The sequence below is a fragment of the Neodiprion pinetum genome, chromosome 4, assembly GCF_021155775.2.
Source record: "Neodiprion pinetum isolate iyNeoPine1 chromosome 4, iyNeoPine1.2, whole genome shotgun sequence".
Lineage (NCBI taxonomy): Eukaryota > Metazoa > Arthropoda > Insecta > Hymenoptera > Diprionidae > Neodiprion > Neodiprion pinetum.
The window spans coordinates 1,659,852-1,683,222 of NC_060235.2; the positions used below are offsets into that span (position 1 = coordinate 1,659,852).

General features: G+C 38.3%; 1 protein-coding gene across 1 annotated transcript in view; it reads right to left on the reverse strand.

Annotated features, from left to right (window-relative positions):
- LOC124217229 (neprilysin-1) overlaps nt 1–23,371 on the reverse strand; it is a 51,062-nt gene that overhangs the window by 7,584 nt on the left and 20,107 nt on the right. Inside the window, exons 5-9 of the mRNA XM_069134997.1 lie at nt 15,277–15,488; nt 6,582–6,671; nt 2,112–2,258; nt 1,880–1,972; nt 521–675 (exon numbers count right to left, since the gene is read on the reverse strand). Of these exons, the coding sequence (XP_068991098.1) occupies nt 521–675; nt 1,880–1,972; nt 2,112–2,258; nt 6,582–6,671; nt 15,277–15,488 (697 nt within the window). The remainder of the gene's footprint in view (nt 1–520; nt 676–1,879; nt 1,973–2,111; nt 2,259–6,581; nt 6,672–15,276; nt 15,489–23,371) is intronic.

The window sequence follows — 23,371 nt, forward strand, 5'->3', positions numbered from 1 at the left end:
ATTGAAAAAAAAAAAGAAAAGGAATTTACGGAAACATACCGAGCGAAAATAAATAACGACGTTACGGATCAGGAAAAAGTGTCAAAAAGAAAATAAGATCTACATCTCGAAGATTGAATCCATCAGCGGATAAAATTCGCGTATTACAAACACGGTGCTGGTTAAAATAATAAATTAGAACACCGTTCTTGCGGTGAAAAGTGGGGGGGGGGGATAAAATTTGACGATGGTTTTTTTCACGTAAACAAAGACGAGATGAAACATGGAGCCAATTACGGTGAAACATTAGCCGGATGCTGAAGCGTAGATAGACGAAGACGATGATCGTATCCCGTTTCCGCAAATTGTGTGGAAGATGAATTTTTCCCCGGATGTTGTGTAATAATCGGGTATCATTTTACCGAAGGAATCGTCCGATGATGAATATAAATAAAACGAGCAGCTGTCGACACGTTTCGCAAGCTGGGGAGAAATTATAATTACTACGTGGAAATTTGTAAGCGACGAAAATTAAACTCACCTGCGGGAGAAACGGTTCAGCAATTTCCCCAGACTCCGGAAGTAGTGAGGCGCTGTGACGTAGACGTAAATCACCTGATCCTCAGGCCCGAGAAGTTCTTGATCGTGATTGCGATCAGCGCCTAGTACTTCACCGAACAGCGTCCCCCACCTTATCTAACCAAAGGAACATCGACTGAGTTTTGTGGCAGGCAGTGGGCATAAGAATGCCCAAAAAATAAACGATTTCGATTGAATCGACTATTTTTGAAACTCCGTCAACCGACCAAATCGATTATTTTTTTCTCGCAATCGGTTATTGTTTTTTACTCCCATGAACGATGCAGTGCAATATCGATTTACGTGATCAAAGTATCAATTAACATCATTGTCTTACTCACTAAGTACCTATTTGATATAATCAGTCAAAGGCGAATGAACATTTTTAACTAAAATTTAAAAATAATTTGAATGAAACTACAAATTGTCAAAAAAACTTTCCCGCTATTACGACTACGCGCTAAAATTTACGAAATATTGGTTTCAGATGCACCATTTAAAAAAAAAATCGGAAATAATTGATTAATCGACCAATTTTTAACTAATGAACAATTGAAATAGGATTCGATATCCTCTTTCATTTTCATTCACACACGCTACCTTATAATTTATCCATTATTAATTGAAAATTCAGCACAGGGACGAATAATGGGGGAACAAATTTTAAGATTCTGTGAAACGGTCTTGAGGGGGCGACAAAAAGTTGATGTACCGAAATCGCGTCGAGGGGTTGAAACCCCGCGGAATGGTTCGAGTGGTGGAAAACCGCGAGGAGTGGGAAAAAAAGAGCGAAATAAGAAGGGAAAGTTTGAAGAACTTTTACGTGTGCACCCCGCTGACGAAAGTAACCGTCTATTTTTCTTATATATCATTTGAGATGTAGGGGGTAACCTGCAGGGTGAGATTACGGATATAGCCACGCCCACCGACAGACCGTCAACCAAAGTTGGGGATGTTTTTTCAACTCGGTTCATTCGTCGAAGTAAGAAACGAGGATGGGAAAGGGAGGAAGTGCCATTGTTTGTTTTGCTCTTATCCGCGCTTTCCTTTATATCGTTCAGTTTCGTCCCGTTATTGCAACATCCGCAGCTATCCGTCTTCAGTCGGAACAAACCGTGGAATATGAGAAAATGAAAAGAGGAATAAAAGAAAAAAAGTGAAATAAAATACGAGTGGCTCGTTTTTTTTCGCGTTCACGATGGAGAAAAATTGTTAGATTTTCTGAAATCCTGCGGTAAGACTCGTTTTATCCTCGCGTAAAAGCGAGATATTTTTGGCAAATCGAAACGAGTTACTTTTCGCGGATCTTCGAACGACTTACATAACCGAAATTCTCCTGCAATGAGGTGAGATTGTGCGCCAAGAATCCCCGCTGATCCATCCAGTTGTAGAGGTCCTTGTGTCGCGGATAAATCTGTAAAAGGAAGTAACACCGAGTTGTTATATGTTTTTTTTAAAAAGGAGCCATTCGAGGGTCGAAGAGACGAGAGAAGAGGAAGAAAAGGGAATGAATTGAGGAAGCTTACTCCGTCGGTAAGAGAGGTCCCGCCTACCTTGTTGAGCATGGAACAAAACAGGAGAATTTGGTTCGTTTCGTTCTCCCTTTCCTTGGCGCCCATATTTTTTGGCAAAAATCCCTGAAGTATCTTCTCCATCTGAAGTAGCCTCTGCTCCTCGACTCTGAGCTGCAAAGATCGTTGCTATCAGTGTGAGAGAAGAAACGCAGCAAATCATTAACGTTATCCTCGCAATATTTCCGCGTAATTATAGCAATCGGATTAAATTGCATTCGGTTTTTATTATTCCCCGGGAATATGCGACAGCTGAAATCCCCCTTCAGGCAGCCAGGCGAACGGCTCAATTTGCGGTGACTCAATTTGCATGTTAAACAATTGACTTATTTGCTCGACGCGACCGTTGGAGCTGATCGAAAATTCAAAATATTCGTTCAATGTGATAGCCATCGCGGTAAAAAGGGAGGGACGGAGGAAGAGAAGGACGATGAAAGCTCATCCCGAACCAAATATTTTCACCGCCCTGCAACCGCCGGAATATCGCTAATTAATTATCAAGGGCTTCGACAATATTCGCGAAAATACAAACATCAAAGTTATTTTTGGACGCCTTAGTCGCGACGGTGAATCGATAACTTTTATTCTCTTTTTACTGATTTATTTTTTTCCTACCCCTATTCATTTCGAGCCGGCGTTTATTTTTAGCCTGAGATCTTTGAACGATCATAGACCGTATAGAATCAAAATGGAATGAAATAGCTCGACTCACTCAAAAAAACTTCACGTTTTTCCTCTGGTGACGTTTTTTTTCTTTATACTCACACCGCATGATATATTATATGATATATACACACTCTATATATTTTTTACAGAATTTACTTACAAGTCGATCCACGCTTGTCAAAATCGAGCACAGTCATCATTTTTCATTTATAAAAATCGCTCTTTCAGTCGATTTTCGAAACGTTCGAGGACGTGTAATACATATGTATTACGCCTATATGGTATATGTATAATATAGACGTCTACTTTCTGATAATCAATTTATACTACCCCGGTAGTAATTTCTGCGTAAGGTTCTGCAAGCTAATTTCGAGGCTTGATTGACCCTGTACGAAGACGTTAATTACCTTACCGACGTAGCGATTCGTGTACAAGTCTATATATACGTATGTGTGCGTAGTAAATGTATTATTATTAGGGTGTTGCTTAACCCGGTTCACTTTGAAACGAAAATGCCTTCATTTTAGTAAAGAAACACTTTTAGGACGATTTTGAGATGTGTTACAATTAGACGTGTTTCAGAAATTGAGTTTTTTTTTTCCCCTTCAAAATTAGCGTTTTTCTCGCAATTTGAGAATAATTTCACAAAAATGAATCGATGCGATCGATTTCTCGGAAAATTTTACCCGCATTTCACGTACTTGACAATTATTTAATACGTAGTGTATCTCGAGAAAATCGTAAAAAACAAAAATCAACATCGTGCACCACAGTGTAGAAAAAAGGAACGGGTTGAAAAGATCATTTTTTAATTTCGACCGGCTCACCCCCCAAATTGGTTCCGAATAATTCAGAAATAATTTCCCAATTTCTTCAGATTTTTATCCCCGCTCTAACTCGTGTCCGTAAGAGAGAACGGATATCGATAGAATTTAGTGTTTAAGGGATTTCTGGGCTCGTTGGTTACGAGTCTGAACTCGAAATTTGAAAATTCAAAATCGTGAATCCAATATGGCGAACCAAAATTCAAAAAGTCATTCTATTTCGATAAAACTCGGTACCCGGGGTTATTCGAAGCCGTTAATTACGAATCTGAACGTCAAATTACGAAATTCAAAATGGTGGATCCAATATGGGAACATCAAGCGAACATCCGAGTACCCGAGTACTCGGTCGGTAAGGCAGACTGCGCCGGAAACCCCCCTCATATATCCACCGTCGTAAAATTCGCCCCGTTACTCGACGCCATATGTTTCGTATAATTAATTCCAAGTCACCGAATGTCTCAGACTACCGGTTTCTACTTAGCTCTAGTAGTCGGTTACTCGATCGGTAAGGCAGATTTAGCCATAATCCCCCCTTGTATATCTACTTACGACAAACACTCGTGCACACAGTTTAGCCGAAGTGAATATAGCAAATTGAAATATGAAAGGTGCTAAGACCGATGTAGGTACTCGCGAATAAATCTGTTACAGAATCGCTGGAATAAAGATCGTTGAAAACTGCACACAGCAGGATTTTTCCTCGGCGAATGTATGGTAACTAAAGCAATATGTCTGCAATGGGTCGCTGGGTTCAATGCATGTACCTACTTACTCTTGAAATTTCAACGAGATTGGCGTATATAAAGGATAGACGGAATACGAGCTGTAAGAGAGAAGAAGAGAGAAGTGAAGAAAGGAAAGTTGCGCGGGAAAAGGCGATTTATACGCCCACAGACTGTTCCTGGCTTTTATTCCTCGGGCTTACACCCGAATTTACAAACTCAGTCTGTACCTTTTATACGTATAACCTGTAATATCTTCCGGCATGAAATATGTGAAACGCAATTTATACCGGTGCAAAAATACGAAAACGGCGTCTCGTCTTTATATCTGCGGAAGAGGCGCGGCGATCAGGAGGATTTTTTATACCACAAGAAACTTGATCTCCGCTTGATTGATGTCCGTTTATATAAATTCCGATAGAATACGTACGATTTTCGTGTATGTATGCATTATATTACGTTACACATACACGTCTATGTGTATACGTACGTACGTAGACGAACACCAATAGCGATCCGGAATCCGTGACGGTAGTCGTTTCGGAATTTCCTTTTCGTATATACACGGATATAAACACCTCGTGAGCTTTAATGGAAACATATCGAGTCGTTCAAATATCTAGGACACCGTCCTATTACTCGATCGGAAAATATGCTGTATTTCACGGGCAGGCATTATACCTCAGAGTTCGAAACTAACTCGGCTTCCAAGCACCTTCGATCGATTTTCGAAATGACTAGAAATTAAAAGACGCGCCGTGAAAAAGTTTCAGTCGACAAGAAATAACAGAAAAAAAAACTACAGCTTCCCTGATAATTTCCACTCGATTAATTGTGTCGTTTCGCAACGTTTAATTTTACTCTGCTTCGTCCGTTATTAAAAAAGTATCCAACATGAATCGCTCGTGTTGTTTGTTTTGTTTTTTTTTTTTTTTTTTTCTTGGTTTTGTGCAAGGCAAAAATCTTGACCGCTAATTTTTTTACCGGGTTGTACAAGGATGAAATTTTTTTATTCTTTAATCGGTACGCACGTCGTCACTTGGTAGAAAATAATCACCTCCTCGCGGGTTCAAAGAGCAAGCAAAGGAAAAGGGAAAAGGAGAGAACCGCAAAAAGTGAGCAATTATGAAGAGCTAGATTGAAGCGTGTGTGGAATACGGCTGAGGAAAACGGGTTCGTTTGATCGCGTGTTGAGCTTACAACTCTCGTCTTGCAGCCCGGATTTCACCGTGAATCAAAAAGAAAACTAGAATTCACCTGCATATCCCTCCTTTGCTTTCAGCTCCTTCTTTATACGGTAAAAAAAAGATAATGTGCAATGGCACAGAAATTACACAGACGTATATACACACTTTCTACGACGCGAGGAGTTCGCTGAGAAAAATTTCATTTCTTATAGTAAATAGAAGAATAGATTAAAACAGGTATCGTTGAAAATAAAAACTGTTAATGAATATTGTTGGGATTACGAAAAACGAGGTACGCTTAACCATTTTGCAATGTTGTCGATCCTTTTTTGGTAATTGCAACGCAAAATCAGTTTGTTCAATTTACTCTACTTTTTTTAGTTAAATAAGGCTTCAACGTCAATTTATCGTTGCACAAGCATTAAATTTTCGCAACTGAAATGTTATTAATATTTTTTAAAACTTGACGATTATAATTTAACATGGTATGAATAATTTATCGAGGTGAAATCAGGGATAAGAAGAATCGTAAATGAGAAAAATTAGTGTAAAACGGTAAAAAACATGTATATGTTATATATAATATAAACATACACGTGCATCGTTAGTAATATGTCGGTATAAAAACTAGAGAGGATATTATTTATTGCCAGCTACATGCAGGGTCCTGGATTTATAGCTTAATATGTGGTAGAGATTTCTAAGGGAAAAGGTTAGATGCCAGAGATGGAGGTTTGGCCAAAAGCCCAGCCAAGAGAAGAGGAAGGCGGTCTGATACCGAAGTCGTAAAAATCTACGACGAATCCAAACTCGCGTCTATACGAGTAAATAAAAAAAGAAAGAAAAAAAAAAAAAGAAGAAGAAGAAAATAAGCAAAAAAGAATAGCAACAGGATCAAGAACGGAATAGAAAGAAAAAAAGAAAAATTGACAAATATGATTTACAGTGAAAGTTGTAAATTTATCTGATTTGCGGAAAAGATCTAAGACATTTATACGTAATATGACGAATGTGGATAAATTTCCGATATATTATTAAATGAATACTTGCCTTTATAAACGTGTAGGCTTTACTCTCGACGACGTTGTTACCCTGCATTTTCAGCTCGTCGCTCGGTAAGAAATTGTCCTGCAGCCATTTCTGTAACACGTATAAAATATTCGTTATAAAACCTGAAACAAGCCGAATATTCAAAGGGGTTGATTTATACGACGAGACGAAAGACAAAGTTGGAGGGCTGTAATACGTATAGTTTATGCCGACGGGAAAAAAGAAGCTACGGCGAAAGGTTCGAAAGAAAAATTACGCTTCCCAAAAGAAGGAAAAAAAGGAACTTCACAATTTAATTTAAAGAGCCTTGGCTAGGCAAAAAATGACACTTTTTATTAATTTCATCACCAGACATTCATATATATATATATATATGTATATCATATAATATATAGATATAATTATATATTCACAAACTGCGAAGATGTTGTTAAAAATACAAAAATCGGAAGTAGAGAAATTATTAATAAAAGCTATAAAGAAAAAGTCGATGCTTCGTTTTGAATCGTTTGAAAATTATTGAAACTCTAATAGATTGTTTTATTTTGTTCAGAAGACTCTTATTTTTTTGCAAATTCACTGGATCAAATTTATTAAAATCTTTATTGCGCAGTGTATATTGCGTTAGGATCAACAATTTTGCGATAAATTGTCAACTACGGAAACGAGAGAAAAATCCGTTTCAGTGACTTTGTGGAAAACAGTCTTTTGAGAAAAATGAGTCTAACAATTATTTTAACACGATATCAAAAAATAAAAAAATAAAACAATCAACATGCGACAATCTGGCGATAGAATGAAATAAAAAGATGCGTATTTTCGGACAAGGAACTTCTTTAATCGACGAAAAAACTTCACCCCGAGGTCTAATTTCCCCCCCGAGCATCGCGCGTTGATTCCCACTTCGTCGATTATGCTCGCGTCCGGATGTCGCGAAAGTTTTCGCCCTGCGAAACCGCCCTCGGAATGAGGATGAATTTCCTCGGTGTCAGTAGCGGAGCTGATCTTGGCCCGAGGCCAGAAAACGACGCCCCATCCCCAGGATTTAACCGGCTCCTGGATGTCCTGCGGCGCCGATTTCTAACCCCGACGGCGACGGCGTTCCTCTCGTATATCTTATTTAGCAAAGGTTATTCCGCAGCGATGATGCGGAATCGGGATAAACGCGCTACGCTCGATGCGAATTCTTAATTGTTTCGCGCCGAATTATACAGATGGGAAAATGGGAAACGCCATCGCATTCGGTGCGTCGAAATACGTCATAAAATATACTTCCTTATTGATTTATCAGTTTTTCGAAAAAAATTTGTAGGGCTGTGTTACAGTAAAAGAAAAAAAAAAAAGGAGACACCAAAATCAAAATTCATTAACTCGAGGTTTAAATCTCTGAGAAAACGACTGCGCGATGAAACATTTGGAATATATCAAGTAATATTATGATTTTATTAACAGTGAATATTGCCAATTTTCCGATGACACATCGTCCTACAATTGCGCGAATGAAACGACATCGTCATATCCAAACAGATACAACGGTGTTGGACGATTGAAGAAAATCAATAAAAATCGAATCGATTTAAAGAAATTATTCCAGACCCGTAGCGTAACAATATCGCAGACAAAAAAAAACGAGACATTTCTCGGCAACAGGCAAACTTTCACGAATTAAAAAAGGGTAAATTATTTCTCTAGGATCGAGTAATCGTTGCATTATCAATGAATTTCTCTCTCCCTCAGTGACATGGAAAATGATTTCACGTAATTTCCTCCGCATAATTCGGATCGAATCACCTCAATAAATCAAATTACACGGGAAATCTATTTCCGTAGGCATTCGGTCTTCGTGCAAGCAGGTAGGTATCAGAATTTATATGTCTACTCGTTACGTTCTACTATACGGAGCAACAAAAATCCGAGCTGAGCAAGCAGGCAACGCGAGAAGCATCGATTCGTCGGTTCGCGTTACGTCCACTCTTTTTCTTTGTCTCTGTCTACGATTCATCCGCAGTGTTTAAATAGTGATTTTTTCCCCTCCCCCTCCCCACTCTCTCGATCTCTCTCTCTCTCTCTTCGTTCCGGCGTTCTTTATTTTATCTGATCTATCCCAACCCTCCTAGCTCTCTCCGTTTCGTTCCTTTTTTCATTCCTTGTTTTTTCGCCTCTTTACCGCACTTTCTCTCCATTTTACCAAAGCTCTGACAATGAGGTGAACAAAGCGAAGCCGCCTTCTATTTTTTAATCGGAAGTCAGCTGGCGGTGACTTCATTCATCATCGTTTAAACGAGATGGAAAATTTAAATGAATTACTGGCAAATATATTAATACCCTCGAGTTTGTCCTCTTCTTCCTCGCCGCACATCTTACAACTGATCGTACAACTGACAAGTTCGTTGATCGTTCTTTGTCTATTTTACAAAATTGACTCGAATATCTTCGGAAAATAATACAGGCACAAGAAAGCATCGTTTTTGTAACTTGATTACTTCGTTTCCCTTCCGGTTTCATTTTTCTCTCCACGTTTCTTGACAGACCCTTCATCAAATTTTACACCAAATTTTTCCCCGGTCTAATTTTCCCACGTCGGCGTGACGTGATGGCCGTGCAGCCGATGTGGCTCGCGTAATATGAGTGAGTGTCGATTTGTCTTTTATTTTTTATTTTTTTTTTTTTTCTATATTATTTTCCTCTTTTCCATTTTCTTTTTTTCTTCCTCCTTCGTCACGATGACGCAGACAGGGGGTTGAAAAATTGCCCAAACGACCTTCGCCACTAAAGAAGTCAATCTTCACCCCGGCAGTGAAGCGTGTTTTTCGATTTGAAATTGTGCGAGCTTCGCAGTTCATTTATATTCACGTATCTTTGATTGATCTCGCGAAGCAGAAAAAGAACAAAAGGAAATAAGAATTAGTATATTACGTAACAAGGAGGCAAACTTCATCTTTTCCAGCCGAGCGTAAGTTTGCAATATTAGTCGTAGGTGCGCCGAAGACGAATATTGCAAACCATGGCGGATTCGATTCCACCGTGTTATTAAAGTGTTTTTTCCGTGGATCCCAGAATCAGTGATATTAGAGCAATATTTCAGGTCATCGCTTAAATTACGCTAAATTCTTTGGTGTAGTTGTGAATTTGGTTTCTTTTTTTTTTTGCATAAAATATTTACGCATTATTTAATTTCAGTAGATTTCAAGTATGATTTCAGTTACAAGTATGAATTTAAAATTCAGTATAATTTCAGTAGAGCGAGAAATCTTTTCGATTTCAGTGTTATTCCAGTGATAAAGTGTAACTTCAGTTCAAATTCAATTTGAGGTCAGGATCGCGTAATGTCAGACTTTTTCGCGACGGCGCATGCGCGGAGTACGGAAAAGACCGCTTTTAACTCCTCCGCGCATGCGCATTGGCAGGCTGACTCTACGATCACAGAAACGGATGATTCGTGTACGGAAAACACGCGTGAAAAAACGCGTAAAACATGCTCGGGTTGTATAAAAACGATTTTACGACTACCTCTGTTGACGCTGCCGCGGAATAGCCGTAATCGGTTTAGACGATATTTCTCCGTAACTATCGAATTAAAACGCAGGCAAATGTGTAATACGAAAAGAAAATAACAAAAACACGACTAAATCGCGTTTCAGCAAGCTTACACCAAGCTTGAACAAGCTTTCGCAAAAGTCTTGCACCTATAAAATGTAACTAAATTTTACGACCCCAACAGTGCAGAATATTTTGCCGTTACGCGCGGTGTTAAATTATCCGTAACTTTCGAAATGGGTCGTCGGAATTATGGACGCACTGCAGAAACGCGAAGAGTCCGCGCTACGTTATACGATGCACACCTATATAATATAATATATATATATATGTATATATATGTATGTGTGTGCGAATATAAATCCACACACGAAGATTTGAGGCACGCCTTACAGTATGTACGATGTACACACATAATGCGGTTTTTTTCCCGTCAATTTTCTTGTTTGAGAACGTAGAATTTACGAATGAAATTACGATTATTAATTACGATAGGCTCTAGTTTTTATACTATTGTAGTATTGTAAGGAGGTCAATGATTTCTAATGTACTCATGATTTTGATCGTAAGTTCTACGTTCTCGAACACGAAAAATTGACGGAAATAATCATTACAACAAAAACTAATTTGTGTGGTATTTTTTTTTTTTTTTGACAAACCTTAGATACTAAAAGAAAAAATCGAATGTTTCATCTAAATATTGCTCTCTTCAGTCAGATGTAAGAATGTCGATAAAATAAATAACTGGAGGAAATTTTGAAAAATTACCCTTAATCCTCTAGGATCGTTAACCTCGAATCTTACTAATCATCGCGAATACATATATGTATATGTATACATAAAGCAACGTGCGGCTACTTGCGAATATCTCTTATTCACGGACTGCTCGATCCTCCCGAGCATAGACAGAGAAACGGTGTCGGCATAATATCCCGTTCATCGTTGCTCTACCACCTACGCACGCCTAGATCAACGAGCCCCCGGAGGTCCGTTGCTCGAAACAAAATATTATGCATCATTTCGAATGAGAAGTGGAAAAGTTTCGAAAATTGAAAAGAACAGGGTCAATGTTTTGTACTACATTTTCACATAGCCGTTGGGGATGAAACGAGATGTAAAGAAATTTTTTGAAGACGTTATAATCCGCTGGAAATATCCCGTTGTAACAAAGTTGCGGAAAGTTTAGGAAGACTACTTTTGTACTTGCAAGAAGTTTATCACACACACACACACACACACATTTTGCATTTTCTTCAGAATCGTAGGTGAAGATTCGTAAGCCAAAAAAAAAAAAAAATACAAACCAAAAAAATCATCATCGTTGAATAAAATTTCAAAAATCCTGTTGTTGAGTTTCGATTGGTTGGTGACTCGTTGATGAAAGATTCGTACATCGTATTTGATCGATGGTAATGTTCCGTGAACAGAATCACGAGTTTGGAAACGAATTGGAATTTTTTAAGCGCCATGCGTATCGATGACGTCTTGGGTCAGACTTGGATGGTAAAAAAGAAAAAATACAGTTTTCCGAATAACGTCGAGAATGAGTAATAGCATAGAATTGAAGAGATCCGACGTCGTTGATACAATTGGCACGTAAAGATATTTCAATTGGTTTACAAGATCGTAATTCTGATAACGAGACTTTACGAACGATAAAGTACGATTTGCGAATCTTCGTCAACGATTTACTAACTAACGGTCTTTGAAAATATCAATGTTGTCAAGATGGGAGGCTGGAATAACGTACATGAAAAATACATATGTACCGACGTACAGAGTTCGTGCATAGTTTTCATTCCCGATCGATGCATCGCCTTCATGTTGCAGACGTATACTTTCGCAAGCACGTTATACAAGGTATAACTTGGTCAGGTATTGAAAGATTTATTGGCTCGAGGATAGAAGCTTTTCCCTCACGGGATTGGAGATCCTCCGTCTTTTCTGCAGGGAGAGAGTCGAGGAGTCAAGAAGCTCGGAAGCTCGGAAGCTCGGAATCTCGTGTTGTACGTACGGCACACGCATACGTGAAAATGTGCACAGATTTGTCTTCGGGTATGTTTGCGTGTGACGGCGAGAGAGGGTCGGAAAGGGCTGCGGACGCAAGGCGAGCTTCGAATTTACTCGAATAACGGAAAACCGAGCGAAGTGAATTCACCGAACACCGCGGGCTCTTGCAGCTAACTTCCATTTCAAGATCGCCCGCAGGATCGTCCCTCACCGCGTGCTTTTCGTTCACCTCAGTTTTCCCGAAAGCTCTTAGACACGCGTTGATCGACTCGATACGCATCATGCGGGTTGCGCGTTTAGTAAATAAATAGAGATACGCAATTAAAGAGGGAGCGGGGTTGAAATGACAAGTTTGAAAACTTCCGAAAGGACAAAAAGGCGACAAGTCAAAGTTCCGAAAGTGCGAAAAAGAGAATTCTGTGAATTTATTTGTGGCTTGGTGAAATTTTTACCACTTTGATCTTTATTCGATTTGGATTTTCGATATTTTTACGTTCGTAATCCTGGTCTCTCTCATTTTCGGAATCTTGCTTTTCGGAGCTTTGAACCAATTTCTTTATTTCAAGTTCCGCCACCAAATATTACAAAACACGGCGCTCTCGGAACTTTTCAAATTCGGAATCTTAACCCAATCCGTCGAAGAGGAGAATCAAAATAGGATGAAAACATTATTTTTCAAAAAATAAATTCCACAGAACAAGTAACATCAGTTTTTCACCGTTTTTCCAATTTTTTTATTACAGGCACTTGCAACCTCCTTCAATTCTCTCATTCTACAAAATGAAAAACGAATCTTTTCTCTATCTCTGGGAAATTGTTTTGAATTTTCGCACGGTCAACAGATAATACTTGACTACCCCCAGAAAAATCAAATCGATGAGACGAAGTGAAAAATATGCGGCACGGGAAAACGATCCGGATGAGATAAAAATTGAGAGAAGAAAAAGAGGATGAAGAAGAAGAGAGAAAGAAAAAAAAAAAAAAACATCTCTCACCGCACAACGCAATCTACTCACGTCTGACCCGCGATATTCGTTTCGGTACCGAATGATTCTCCGCTAGGAAATCCGTTCGAAATTGAAAAAGCCTTTTTTCTGTCATGTAACACTTCATTTTTCACCCGTATCTGGATTACGCAATGGTTTCCGCATAGATACGCTCACACCCACGCATATATGTATATATATATATATAATAGATATATTGAAAACACAAATACGCGTTCCCGCATATTGCCATGGGTGAAGAAGAACAGGGAAAAGGGAAAGTGAAAAAAAGAAATGTATATCCTCATGCTCCTTCATCCGTAACCCTGAACGGGCTTCTCGTTCTATATTATATATTATACAATACTATACATAGGTATACACAATGTATATACATAACATATACATATATATACATATTGTATAATACAAGCAGCGATACCTTTTTAGATTTATCTTCGAGCCTGAAGCCGATTGTCATTATTCTTTTTATTTATTTTTTTTTCCTTCCTTTTGCCTTTCCGCTTCCCCGCTGTTTTCGCATCGTTTTTTCTTTTTTTTTTTTTTTCTTTTTTCTTTTTAATTTTTTGTTTCACTCTTTCGCGCAACATTTTTTGTTCCGTCTGTGTTTTTTCGTTATTTCCGGCTAATACGCGCGTGTGTCCTGAACAATAACGCGAGAGCTTTTTTTCATCAAAACACACACTTGTCACATCCCATTTCACGCCGGGCAGAGCGTACGATTATCATTGTTGCTTGATAAACAATTGAATTAATTTACCATTCTAGCTTATTCCCGCTTAATACCCGAACACCTTCTTTCTCTGAGAGAAATTATTCCCTCTGTGTACAAACACGGTAACGCATTTGTGACGTACAGAATCCGTTTCAAATTTCATTTATTTCATTTTGATAACTTAATTTAATTTAACCATATTTCCTTCCGTCGCAAGTTTTTTTTTTTTTTTTTTATTTTTAATCCAAACTTTAGTACGTTTAGTCAGATACTCGTTTTCAAACGTTTGTATTATCGAATTACAGCCATCGTAATCACACGATACAGATAAAGCTTAACGATCTAAGAAAAGAAAACAAGAGTAACGGAGAGCGTAAATATCATTACGCTACAATTAAAGTCTCTAACGATAGTTTAAACGGCTAATCAGACTCGAACGTTTTCCGCTAAACCTCGATCTTTATTGCTTTGTTTTGTTTTTTTTTTTTTTTCTTTTTCAACGGCGCAATTTCAAACGGTTAAATCACATCGAAAATCGCTCTCCCCCGAAGCAGAATGGATTAAAACCGGAGGCTCTGCACTAATTTTCTCGAAAGCCGCACGAGATTCGCAAATTGCGAAGCCACTCGTCCTCGAAACTTCGCAGACACTTATACCTCTAATTAGCCTGCTGTGGGCTCGGGGTTAATGGAAAGTAAAAACGTAAAATAAAATTTTTAAATTACGTTACCTTTCTCTTGCCTATATATATATATATATATATATATATATATATATATATATATATGCAAGTTGCAAAGTACGAAGTAACCGAATTCCACTTTACCCTTAATTATATAGGAGTGATCGGTTAATTAATCGCTCATTTTTCCAGCCGCCAATTAAGCTTATTCATAACGTAGGTAAAAACAAGTTCATCAATGTTTCTCCTTCCTTGAATTTTCAAGACAACATTTGAGTCAATTTTCACTTATTTTCCACAATTAAAAAAAAAAAACTTTCATCCTATTCATAGCGATTCTGTTTCTGTTCTTTTCTTTCTTCTTTAACACGTGATTCATCTTGTGATAGAATTAACCAGGATGTCTACTAAAACCAGGACCCCGAATTCCAAGAACATCCCAAGTTTTTTCCAAACAATTTTTCAATATTCATAGATCATGTATCGAAGAGATGATTTTCCATTAATCGCAAACTTGAACAGTGTTACTACGAAGATACGAAAATATTTTATATTTTGACTTGTGCGTCGAATAAAATGTTTCATAAAAAAAAAAAAAAAAAAAAAAAAAAAAAAAAAAAAAAAAAAAAAAAAAAAGAACGAAAATTTCATTCGTCAGGAAATTCCCCGAGTTACGGAAAAATTTTCTGAAAAAAAAAATCCCTGAAAAGTAAACGAGTTCTCGGCGTTTATCTCTAATCTTACCTGCCGTTCGTAGAAGGTGTTCACCTCGGATTTCGTCGGGAGGTCGAGAAAGACGGCGCGTCTCGTGTGATCGTAGGGCTCAACGTCTACGTAAACATCGAACAAGGGCGCTCCGTTGACCCTCAGGAGGGATGCGACCAGAGGGGTGATGTCCGAGGGTGCCATTCTACGGGGTGGCATGTAACCCCCGAGTTCGTCGAGGAGTTGATACACTGGAACAGAAAGCACGGAGACGTTATCTTGACGAAATAACTACTTGGAAAAATTGACCGATAGAAAACGGTTATGACTATATTTTTAATATTCCTGTATTTCGAGGGTTGTCCGTGAAACTAAATTGCCCTTTAAAAATTTCTTATTCCACCTTAATTGCAAAAATCGTTTACAATTAAAATTCGATGCGATCTATCGAAACATGGGGTGAAATAAGTAAAAAAAAAAAGAAAGAGACAAAGGGAGTCAATTACAGAATTTCAATGACCGTCTAAATAATTAATAATAAATCCGGTATAAATTTTGTCTACCCCCGTGTAAAATTTGAAATTGAAACGTTGTCGGAATAACGATCAGGGTTATTATCGAACTATACGTATAACGTATATATACCCTCGGTTTGGTGGATCATCGAGGGTTGTTCGATACCCCGAAATGGCTGGCGGGGAGAGAAATCCACGAATATCCGAGTATCTGAGTATCCGCGTAATCGGCTCTGGGAAGTCTAGTATAAATCGGAGAAGTAGGCGGTGGGGGATGGGGTGAGGGAGGTAAAGGAGGGAGGGGGAGGGTGGTTAAATTTCTGCGGGGATCGACCCGCTTTCAGACTTTCCACCCTGCACCAACCGGCAGAGCGTCCCTGACGCCGCCTAAGCGACTCGCATCGATTAAATAATGATCCTAATGACCTGGGTAACTACGCTCGCTGTACAATCTATACGTACTACGTATAAGCGGGAGTGAAACACACAAGTATATAAAAAGGCCAAGGTTGTCGTACGATCGCGGATTTAAACGCGAGTCGAAAACTACGAAGGACGCTTTTTAGGCACCCCGACGATTCTCCCGCAGTCTTGTCTTACGGTCCTTATCGCGCTTTGCTGGATACTCAAACACCTGGATAATTGTCCCGAGTCCTCGATCACCGCCTTTTTTTTTTTCCTTTTTTTTCTCTATTTTTGCGAAAGCCCCGATTTCGCCTATTCGAAATGGATGACAAAAAGTGAGAGAAAAAAAAACAAAAAAAAAAAAAAACACGTATCCGTTTTTGATAATTCAAATTTGATCGGTTTTTAATCCGACCGCGTTTAGTTTCGACAATTGCAACACGTGTTGAAAAAACGTGTACAAAAAGAAATCGCGAACGGATTTAAAAATTGTAGGTGAATTTTTTCGTCGTTCTTCGAATAAAATTTTATACCTCAAAAGTAGCAATTCGATTGAAATAATTATTCACACACGACGGAGTATTTTTCCACAATCTCAAAGTTAAATTTTATCCGTAGCGATAACTTGTGAAAACACGTTTTTCCGGATTTTCTCTGTTACGGAAAAATAAAAGCTCCATCAATCCTCATCCAAGTATTACAACAACGGACAAGAAGATCCGTATATTTTCATTTAAAGAGTGGAGAAAGTTTTTTTTCCTGGGATGAAAATAAAAGCAAAAAAAAAAACAAAAAGCAGAGGATCTCAGGAGAATTACATTAGATATCTTCACCCCCGAGGCGAGTTTATATCGCAGAGTTTATTTACCGTTGAAAAACGTCATCGTCCCACATAGAAAAAAAAAAAAAAAGGGATACGAATAACACGTGCACGGAGGAAAGGTAAAGGACCAGGTATAATATGCGGGAAGCTTTTTACAAGCTTCCGAGAGAAAAAAAAAAAAAAATGCAATCAACATTATTGGTACTGAAAGATGGGGCGACCATTGTTTTTCTTTTTTTTTTGTTTTTTGCTCTTTGCTTTTTCTTTCACGGATTTTCAGTGGGTTGCATGGGATCGTCGCGTATGAAGCGTGTAACGGAGGGAGCTGCAGGACCGGAGGGAGTGATGAAAACGAACTGAGAGCGATTCAACGAGGAGGCAGGCAAAAAGTTTGTCCTTCATGAATCATGAGATTACCTCTACCGCTGCTAAAAACTGAGAGTTCAAAACGGTTCCGAGTATCGCGCAAGATTAAACCACCACCCCCACCACTTCCCACTTCCACCCATTTCTATACTTTGCTTTCATTTTTCTCGATGGTATAATTGAATAAACTCGATCTCCTTTCCTTCGCCCAACTATATCGCGATGAATTCAGATTAAAACTAGGCATGCGTAAATTCAAATTTCACTTTTATATCTGCTCGACACGAATTAGATTCGCTTTGTCTGATTATTTTTCTTCAAGAAGAAAAAAACACACGCGCAAAAATTTACCAACTCTGCTCTTTGAAATTACAAATATTCCGTCTTTAATAATAAACATAATCCTTCAAAAAACGGAGAAACGTAGCGGGGGGGTGGGGGAGGGGGGAGGATTCGAAAGAAAGTTTTCTCAAAAGCCTTAGCCGTATATCGGCGTTGCGGTGAAAGTTTTCTCGACAAACATCCGAGATCTTGCAGACGACAAAAGGCTCGTGGAGTTTTTTTCTTTTCTTTTTTTTTTTTTTCTACGCATAAGCAAAAACGGGAATAACGATGGGATCGAGCTCGGAAGTGCGAAAAAACGATCCAACTCGTCCGACCGAAGGTAAGAAAACTATTCTAACCTTTCCAGATCCATCGGCAAAGATAACCAATGAGAATGAAAAAAAGTCTCCAAAGAGAAGAAAAACTAAATTCCGATGGTCCGGAGAAGATGGTCTAAAAAATTTTATTGAGGCAAAATATTGAGCTTTTGAGAGAACAATTTTACACGCGGGAATATTTTAAAGCGGAAATTTATACGGTGTTGCGAAATTTTTTTTTCTCCTTCGAGGAAACTAAAAACGATCCAAAGTTCGGCGATACGAATCAAACGAGGGTTGATGAAAAAAAAAAAAAAAAAAAGAAAGAAAAAAAAACGCGGATAAAACAAAGAAGAAAATTGCAAAAAAACTGTTGGTAACGTGCTCGGTTAATCGGTTAGGCGAGGTAAATCGCGAACGATGAAAAGCGTACACGGAAAGAGATTGAAAAATTTCACCTGCACGCACGCACGTATAATATTCATGGACGATATGATGATAATAATAATAATAATGATAATAACAATAATGAAAGGCGTGTGCAAATGGTGGAAGTATAAGTAATAATGATTATTGTTAAGAGTTAGCAGTACCCGGTGAACGAGGGTTGCGTGAATCTGTTATTCAAACTTATACATGTATAGGTACAAGTATACGTATACACATATATATATATATATAGATATATATATGTATATATATACGCACACAAGTTACAGGCGTAATATTAATTACGTAGGTAGGAAGTGCCCGCTGCAGTGAGAAATGTGGGTCAGATTAAGAGTTGGAAATGATTCTTATCCCACGTTAGGCGGCTGCCGTTGCACGAAAGCCTTAACCTTCGAAAGAAAGCTGCAAGTTCTTGTTGTTGTTCTTTCCCGTTTGATCGTCGATTTTGCTAAGCTGCACGAAACGTCAAGCTCGCGAAACTGCGATATACGCACGTTGTAAATTTTGAAAACTTTTGATAAATTTACCTGATATTTGTGTATTTTATTTTCATTCGCAATTTTCCCCATTCTTCGTCGACCTTTCACCTTTTTCTCTTTACGTTCGATAGAAATTTTTTAAAAGTGGTTGAAACAAAAAAAAATTCATCATACAATAACTCTCCTACGTCATATTCGTAATGTAGTGTCGGGAATAAATGATAGAAAAAAAAAAAAAAAATTGAGGAGATGACAATTTTCTCAACATATCGTAGTACAATTTTTTGTAGCGAAAAACTTCGTCAAACTTGTTATATCGTATAAAAATGAAAGGATGACGATTATACGAAAGAATCTGATCGGTCGAAAAGTAAGGTATTACGTTATTACACCTATACATATATATATATACATACATGTAACATAAGCTCATACACGTAATAAAAAACTATATCCGCAAGTACAGAGATACACATACATATACATATGTAGGAGAAGCGAAGTGCAGAGAGCAGAGATGGTAAATTGCGGATGGAAAATGGCGTGGCCTTGGATGTGCAGAGCTAGGCGGATGTCAGAGAATGCAAATCACCGAGATAAAAAGGCTCCCCCCCCCCCCCCCTTTGCCCCCCTTTTTAACCCCCTCTCCCCCGCTTCCGCCCTTTTATCCCACTCGAAAATTCGCTCTATCCCGCACGTAGACACCGCGTGGTTAGCCGCCTGCCTCGATCCCCTCGGCTTCGTGACTCCAGATTTGATGTGCGGTGGCAGCGTATCGACGATAGAAACGAGTATCGGAGAGGGGTGGGACTTTTGTTTGAAATTTTAATTGAACTTTGAAAAGAGAAATCTGGTTCCCGATATCGCCGCTGGCGTTTCCGTACCAGTCGGGGGTTAATTTTAAACCAAATGCACACTGGCAAAACCGAGCGTTTGTTCTTCTTTCCTACAAGTAAAGTCGGATGGACGGTATTGTGGAAAAAATTTTACAGCGCGAAATATATTTCTGAAACCTTTTGTTTTTTTTCTTTTTTTGTTTTTAATCAAAGTTTGAAAAAGTTGAAAGCGCTGGGAATTACGACGATTAATCCTTAAATTGGAATGCTTTTGAAGTGCTCCGGGAGACGGTAATTGAAAATGTTAAAACTACAGAGTGGTTTTGAAATTCCGAATTTGAAAAGTTCCGAAAGCGCCTAATTCCGAATTATTTATTGGCGAAACTCGAAATAAAGAAATCAAACTTTGAAGAAACAACATAGTTTTGAATTGTCGAAAAGTCGACGGCTCAAAGTTCCGAAATGCAAGATTCCAAAAATTCAAGTTACAGTAGAGCACAGATCCGAAAAGTAAAGTTTCGATGGAGTAAAATTCGGTGAATTAAAATATACTCAGGCAGCATAATTTAATCAACGAGTGAGTGTTAAAAATCATAAGACCCGAAAATTAAAATGACCAGGATTACGAACATAAAAATATCGAACATCCGAAAAAAAGAAGGATCAAAGTGGTGAAATTTCACCAAGCGAGGAATTGACAAGCCTGAAAATCTTCGATCACTTGGAATTTCAATGTTTCAGATTTTCAAATTTTCTCACTTCTGCAGTTTTTCAACTTTGACTTGTCAGAATTACGCCCTTTTGGCATTTTGTCCTTTCTGAGCTTTGAGCGTCGAGTTTCCGACCATTCGAAACTTTGATGTTTCGTGCGCTTGATTTCTTTACTTTAAGTTCCACCACCAAAAAATTCGTAATTTCAACCCCACCCGAAAACCACGTTTACCGAGATTTTTCAGAGCACCTACAGAAAGCCTTGGCGTCAGCAAAGTTGACGGGAATAAATCTACGTGAGTCAGGATAAGCCGGATTGGCGGCGAGTCACGTAACCGTGAGTTTTCGCATTTACACATTTTCGTCATCCCTCAAAGAAGAAGGGATGAAGAGTTTGAAAAATGACTATTACATGACGGCGATTTTGTCGGCAAGATACTTCCCGTTCGTATGCCTGTAGCTACTATGCATAGTATATGCGGGCAAAATCGTGAATAAGGCATAACGAAAAAGTTTCACATTGGGGACGAAAAAAACTACCCCCCCGAGATTTTAGTCTATGACTAATTTACGCCCTCAGAGCCGCCGAGTCACATTTTTTTAGACACACCTGCGCAATGCGGAGCTTCGGGGTGCGATATGGGAATTTATTTCATGGCTTTTGAAACGGGGGATCGCCTCAACTGATCCCTGATTGGCGTTCAAAGTGCAGATAAGACGATTCGCACAAGACTTGATCTAGACAAGATGAGAAAGATGTTTACTCGTGCAAGAATCTCTACGTAACAGATACAAGATTATTGTCACATTTTTATCCAGATAGTCAAAATCTTAACGATAAAAAGGATAGATTATTAATATCACCAAAAAACGAGAACCGTTGAGGTGAAAAAAATTTGGTGGTATTAAAATTCATCACACACGGTGTACGTGTTCTAAAGAAAATTTAGTTTAATGAGTAAAAAAATACTTGTCCGACTCAAGCAGTGGCTCATTTTTTAAGTACAACAACTTCCTGCTGAGATTTGTTCAGTCTTTCGGAATAAACCTGTTTAGCAATCAATTACTTGACTTTTATACCCGAGAAAAAGATCAATATGAATATGAAAAGAATATTTAACTATAAAATTAAGATGAAATATGAACTTCCACTCGTATGATCTCTGTAATTAAGTAGATATGAGGTCGATATATCCGAAATGATCTTTATTTTAGGTCAATTCATCTCTACAGATAACCCACCACATTGCTCAAAACTCTCAGAGCAGATGACACACGGGGGTCAGAAGGGTTCAACTCCACGCAAGTTTATAACTTCTGAAAATACATATTATCTCTCCGATTAGATAACAGATGAGGTTATTATACCGGAAATAGTCATTATTTCGAATAAACTTATCTTTACAGAAAATGCAAATCATTTCTCGAATCATCGAGGGGACGCGGAAGTCAGAAGGGCTCAATTTCACACAAATTATATAAATTATGCAAACACGTATTATGTCTAGGATTAGGTTGTAGATAAGGTTATTATATCCGAAATGATCATTATCTTGGATAAATTTATCTCTGCAGATAACGCGCAATATTTCCGAAACGCCAAGGGCAGAGGACGCGCGGAAGTCAGAAGGGCTCAACTCCACGCAAGTTTATAACTTATGCAAACAGGGAGGAAGGAAAATCGATTAGCCTTGGCGGCGTCCCGATGCCCGCCTCGACTGCCCCCGCCGATCGAGGACGCGTTTGTTTCCTCTTCCCCCGATTTTCATCCCCTTACACCTCCCGTTATTTCCGTGCCACCCAAATACTGCTACGGGCCTGAGAGACCCGAGTTTATTTATTCTCGCTTTCATAAAATCTCTCGTTTTATCTTTATGTACGGTAATGCCTATATACATACATATACATACATAGTGTATATACACATATAGACACATATGTACACAGATTGTATTATAGGTACACCCATACCTTCGACTTACAGTATAATTATACAGCGACTCGAATTCTCCGTTGCCAAAACACGCGAAAATATCATCGGTTATACCCTCGCCGACTGTCGGCACACGCTGAATTTCATTCGTTTCTATACGTGTATATATATATGTATATACACTAGCTTCTGCATCCTGCGCCAAGTCGGCTCCGCGGATTACTTATTTCAGAGTAAATTTTTTATCACTATACTTATTGATAACCTCGAATCAAACCATTTGAAACTGACTTTCATGCCAAAACGATCCTGTGCGTTTATATAATGGGAAATCAAATTAGACGATTATTAATTGCCGGCTATAGATTCATTTGATAAAACCTGTTTTCATCATTCGTATTATGCATAATTATCGATCATCGATAGAAATTTCTCTTCTATTTCTTAACACAACTTACAATTGTTGTCTCTTTTTTTTTCTTTCTTTCATTATTCGAAGCATTGTAGATTTAGGTATACGTAAGAATTTAGATTTCTGGGGATGAAAAAAAATGCAAGCTGTTTTAATCCACAAAAATACCTGCATGTAATAACGTATAAAATTTTGCTGTTTTAAACTCTTGACTAATTTTTCTTTTTCTTTCTTTGCACAAGGGGAATGAAAACTATTTTCGTCAAACAAAGAATTCATTTGGGCGCAATAAAATATTTCGTATCCGTTAAAAGGGCATTCAAAAGAGTTTCAGGAAATTCCTGGGTACTTGAGTTAATTTTTTTTTTGTCACCCAGGAAGAGTTTAAAAAATTCTAGTGGTTTTATGTATGCATCTCTTACATCCTTTGGAGTGAATTTGGCTCATCAGATCTTCATTCAAATGTACCAAAGTGATGCACCGAGTGCAATTTTAACAGAGTGTAAAAAGGTGAAAATTAATTGCGCGCAAGGTTTCTCACTTATATTTGTAGCATAGAATAC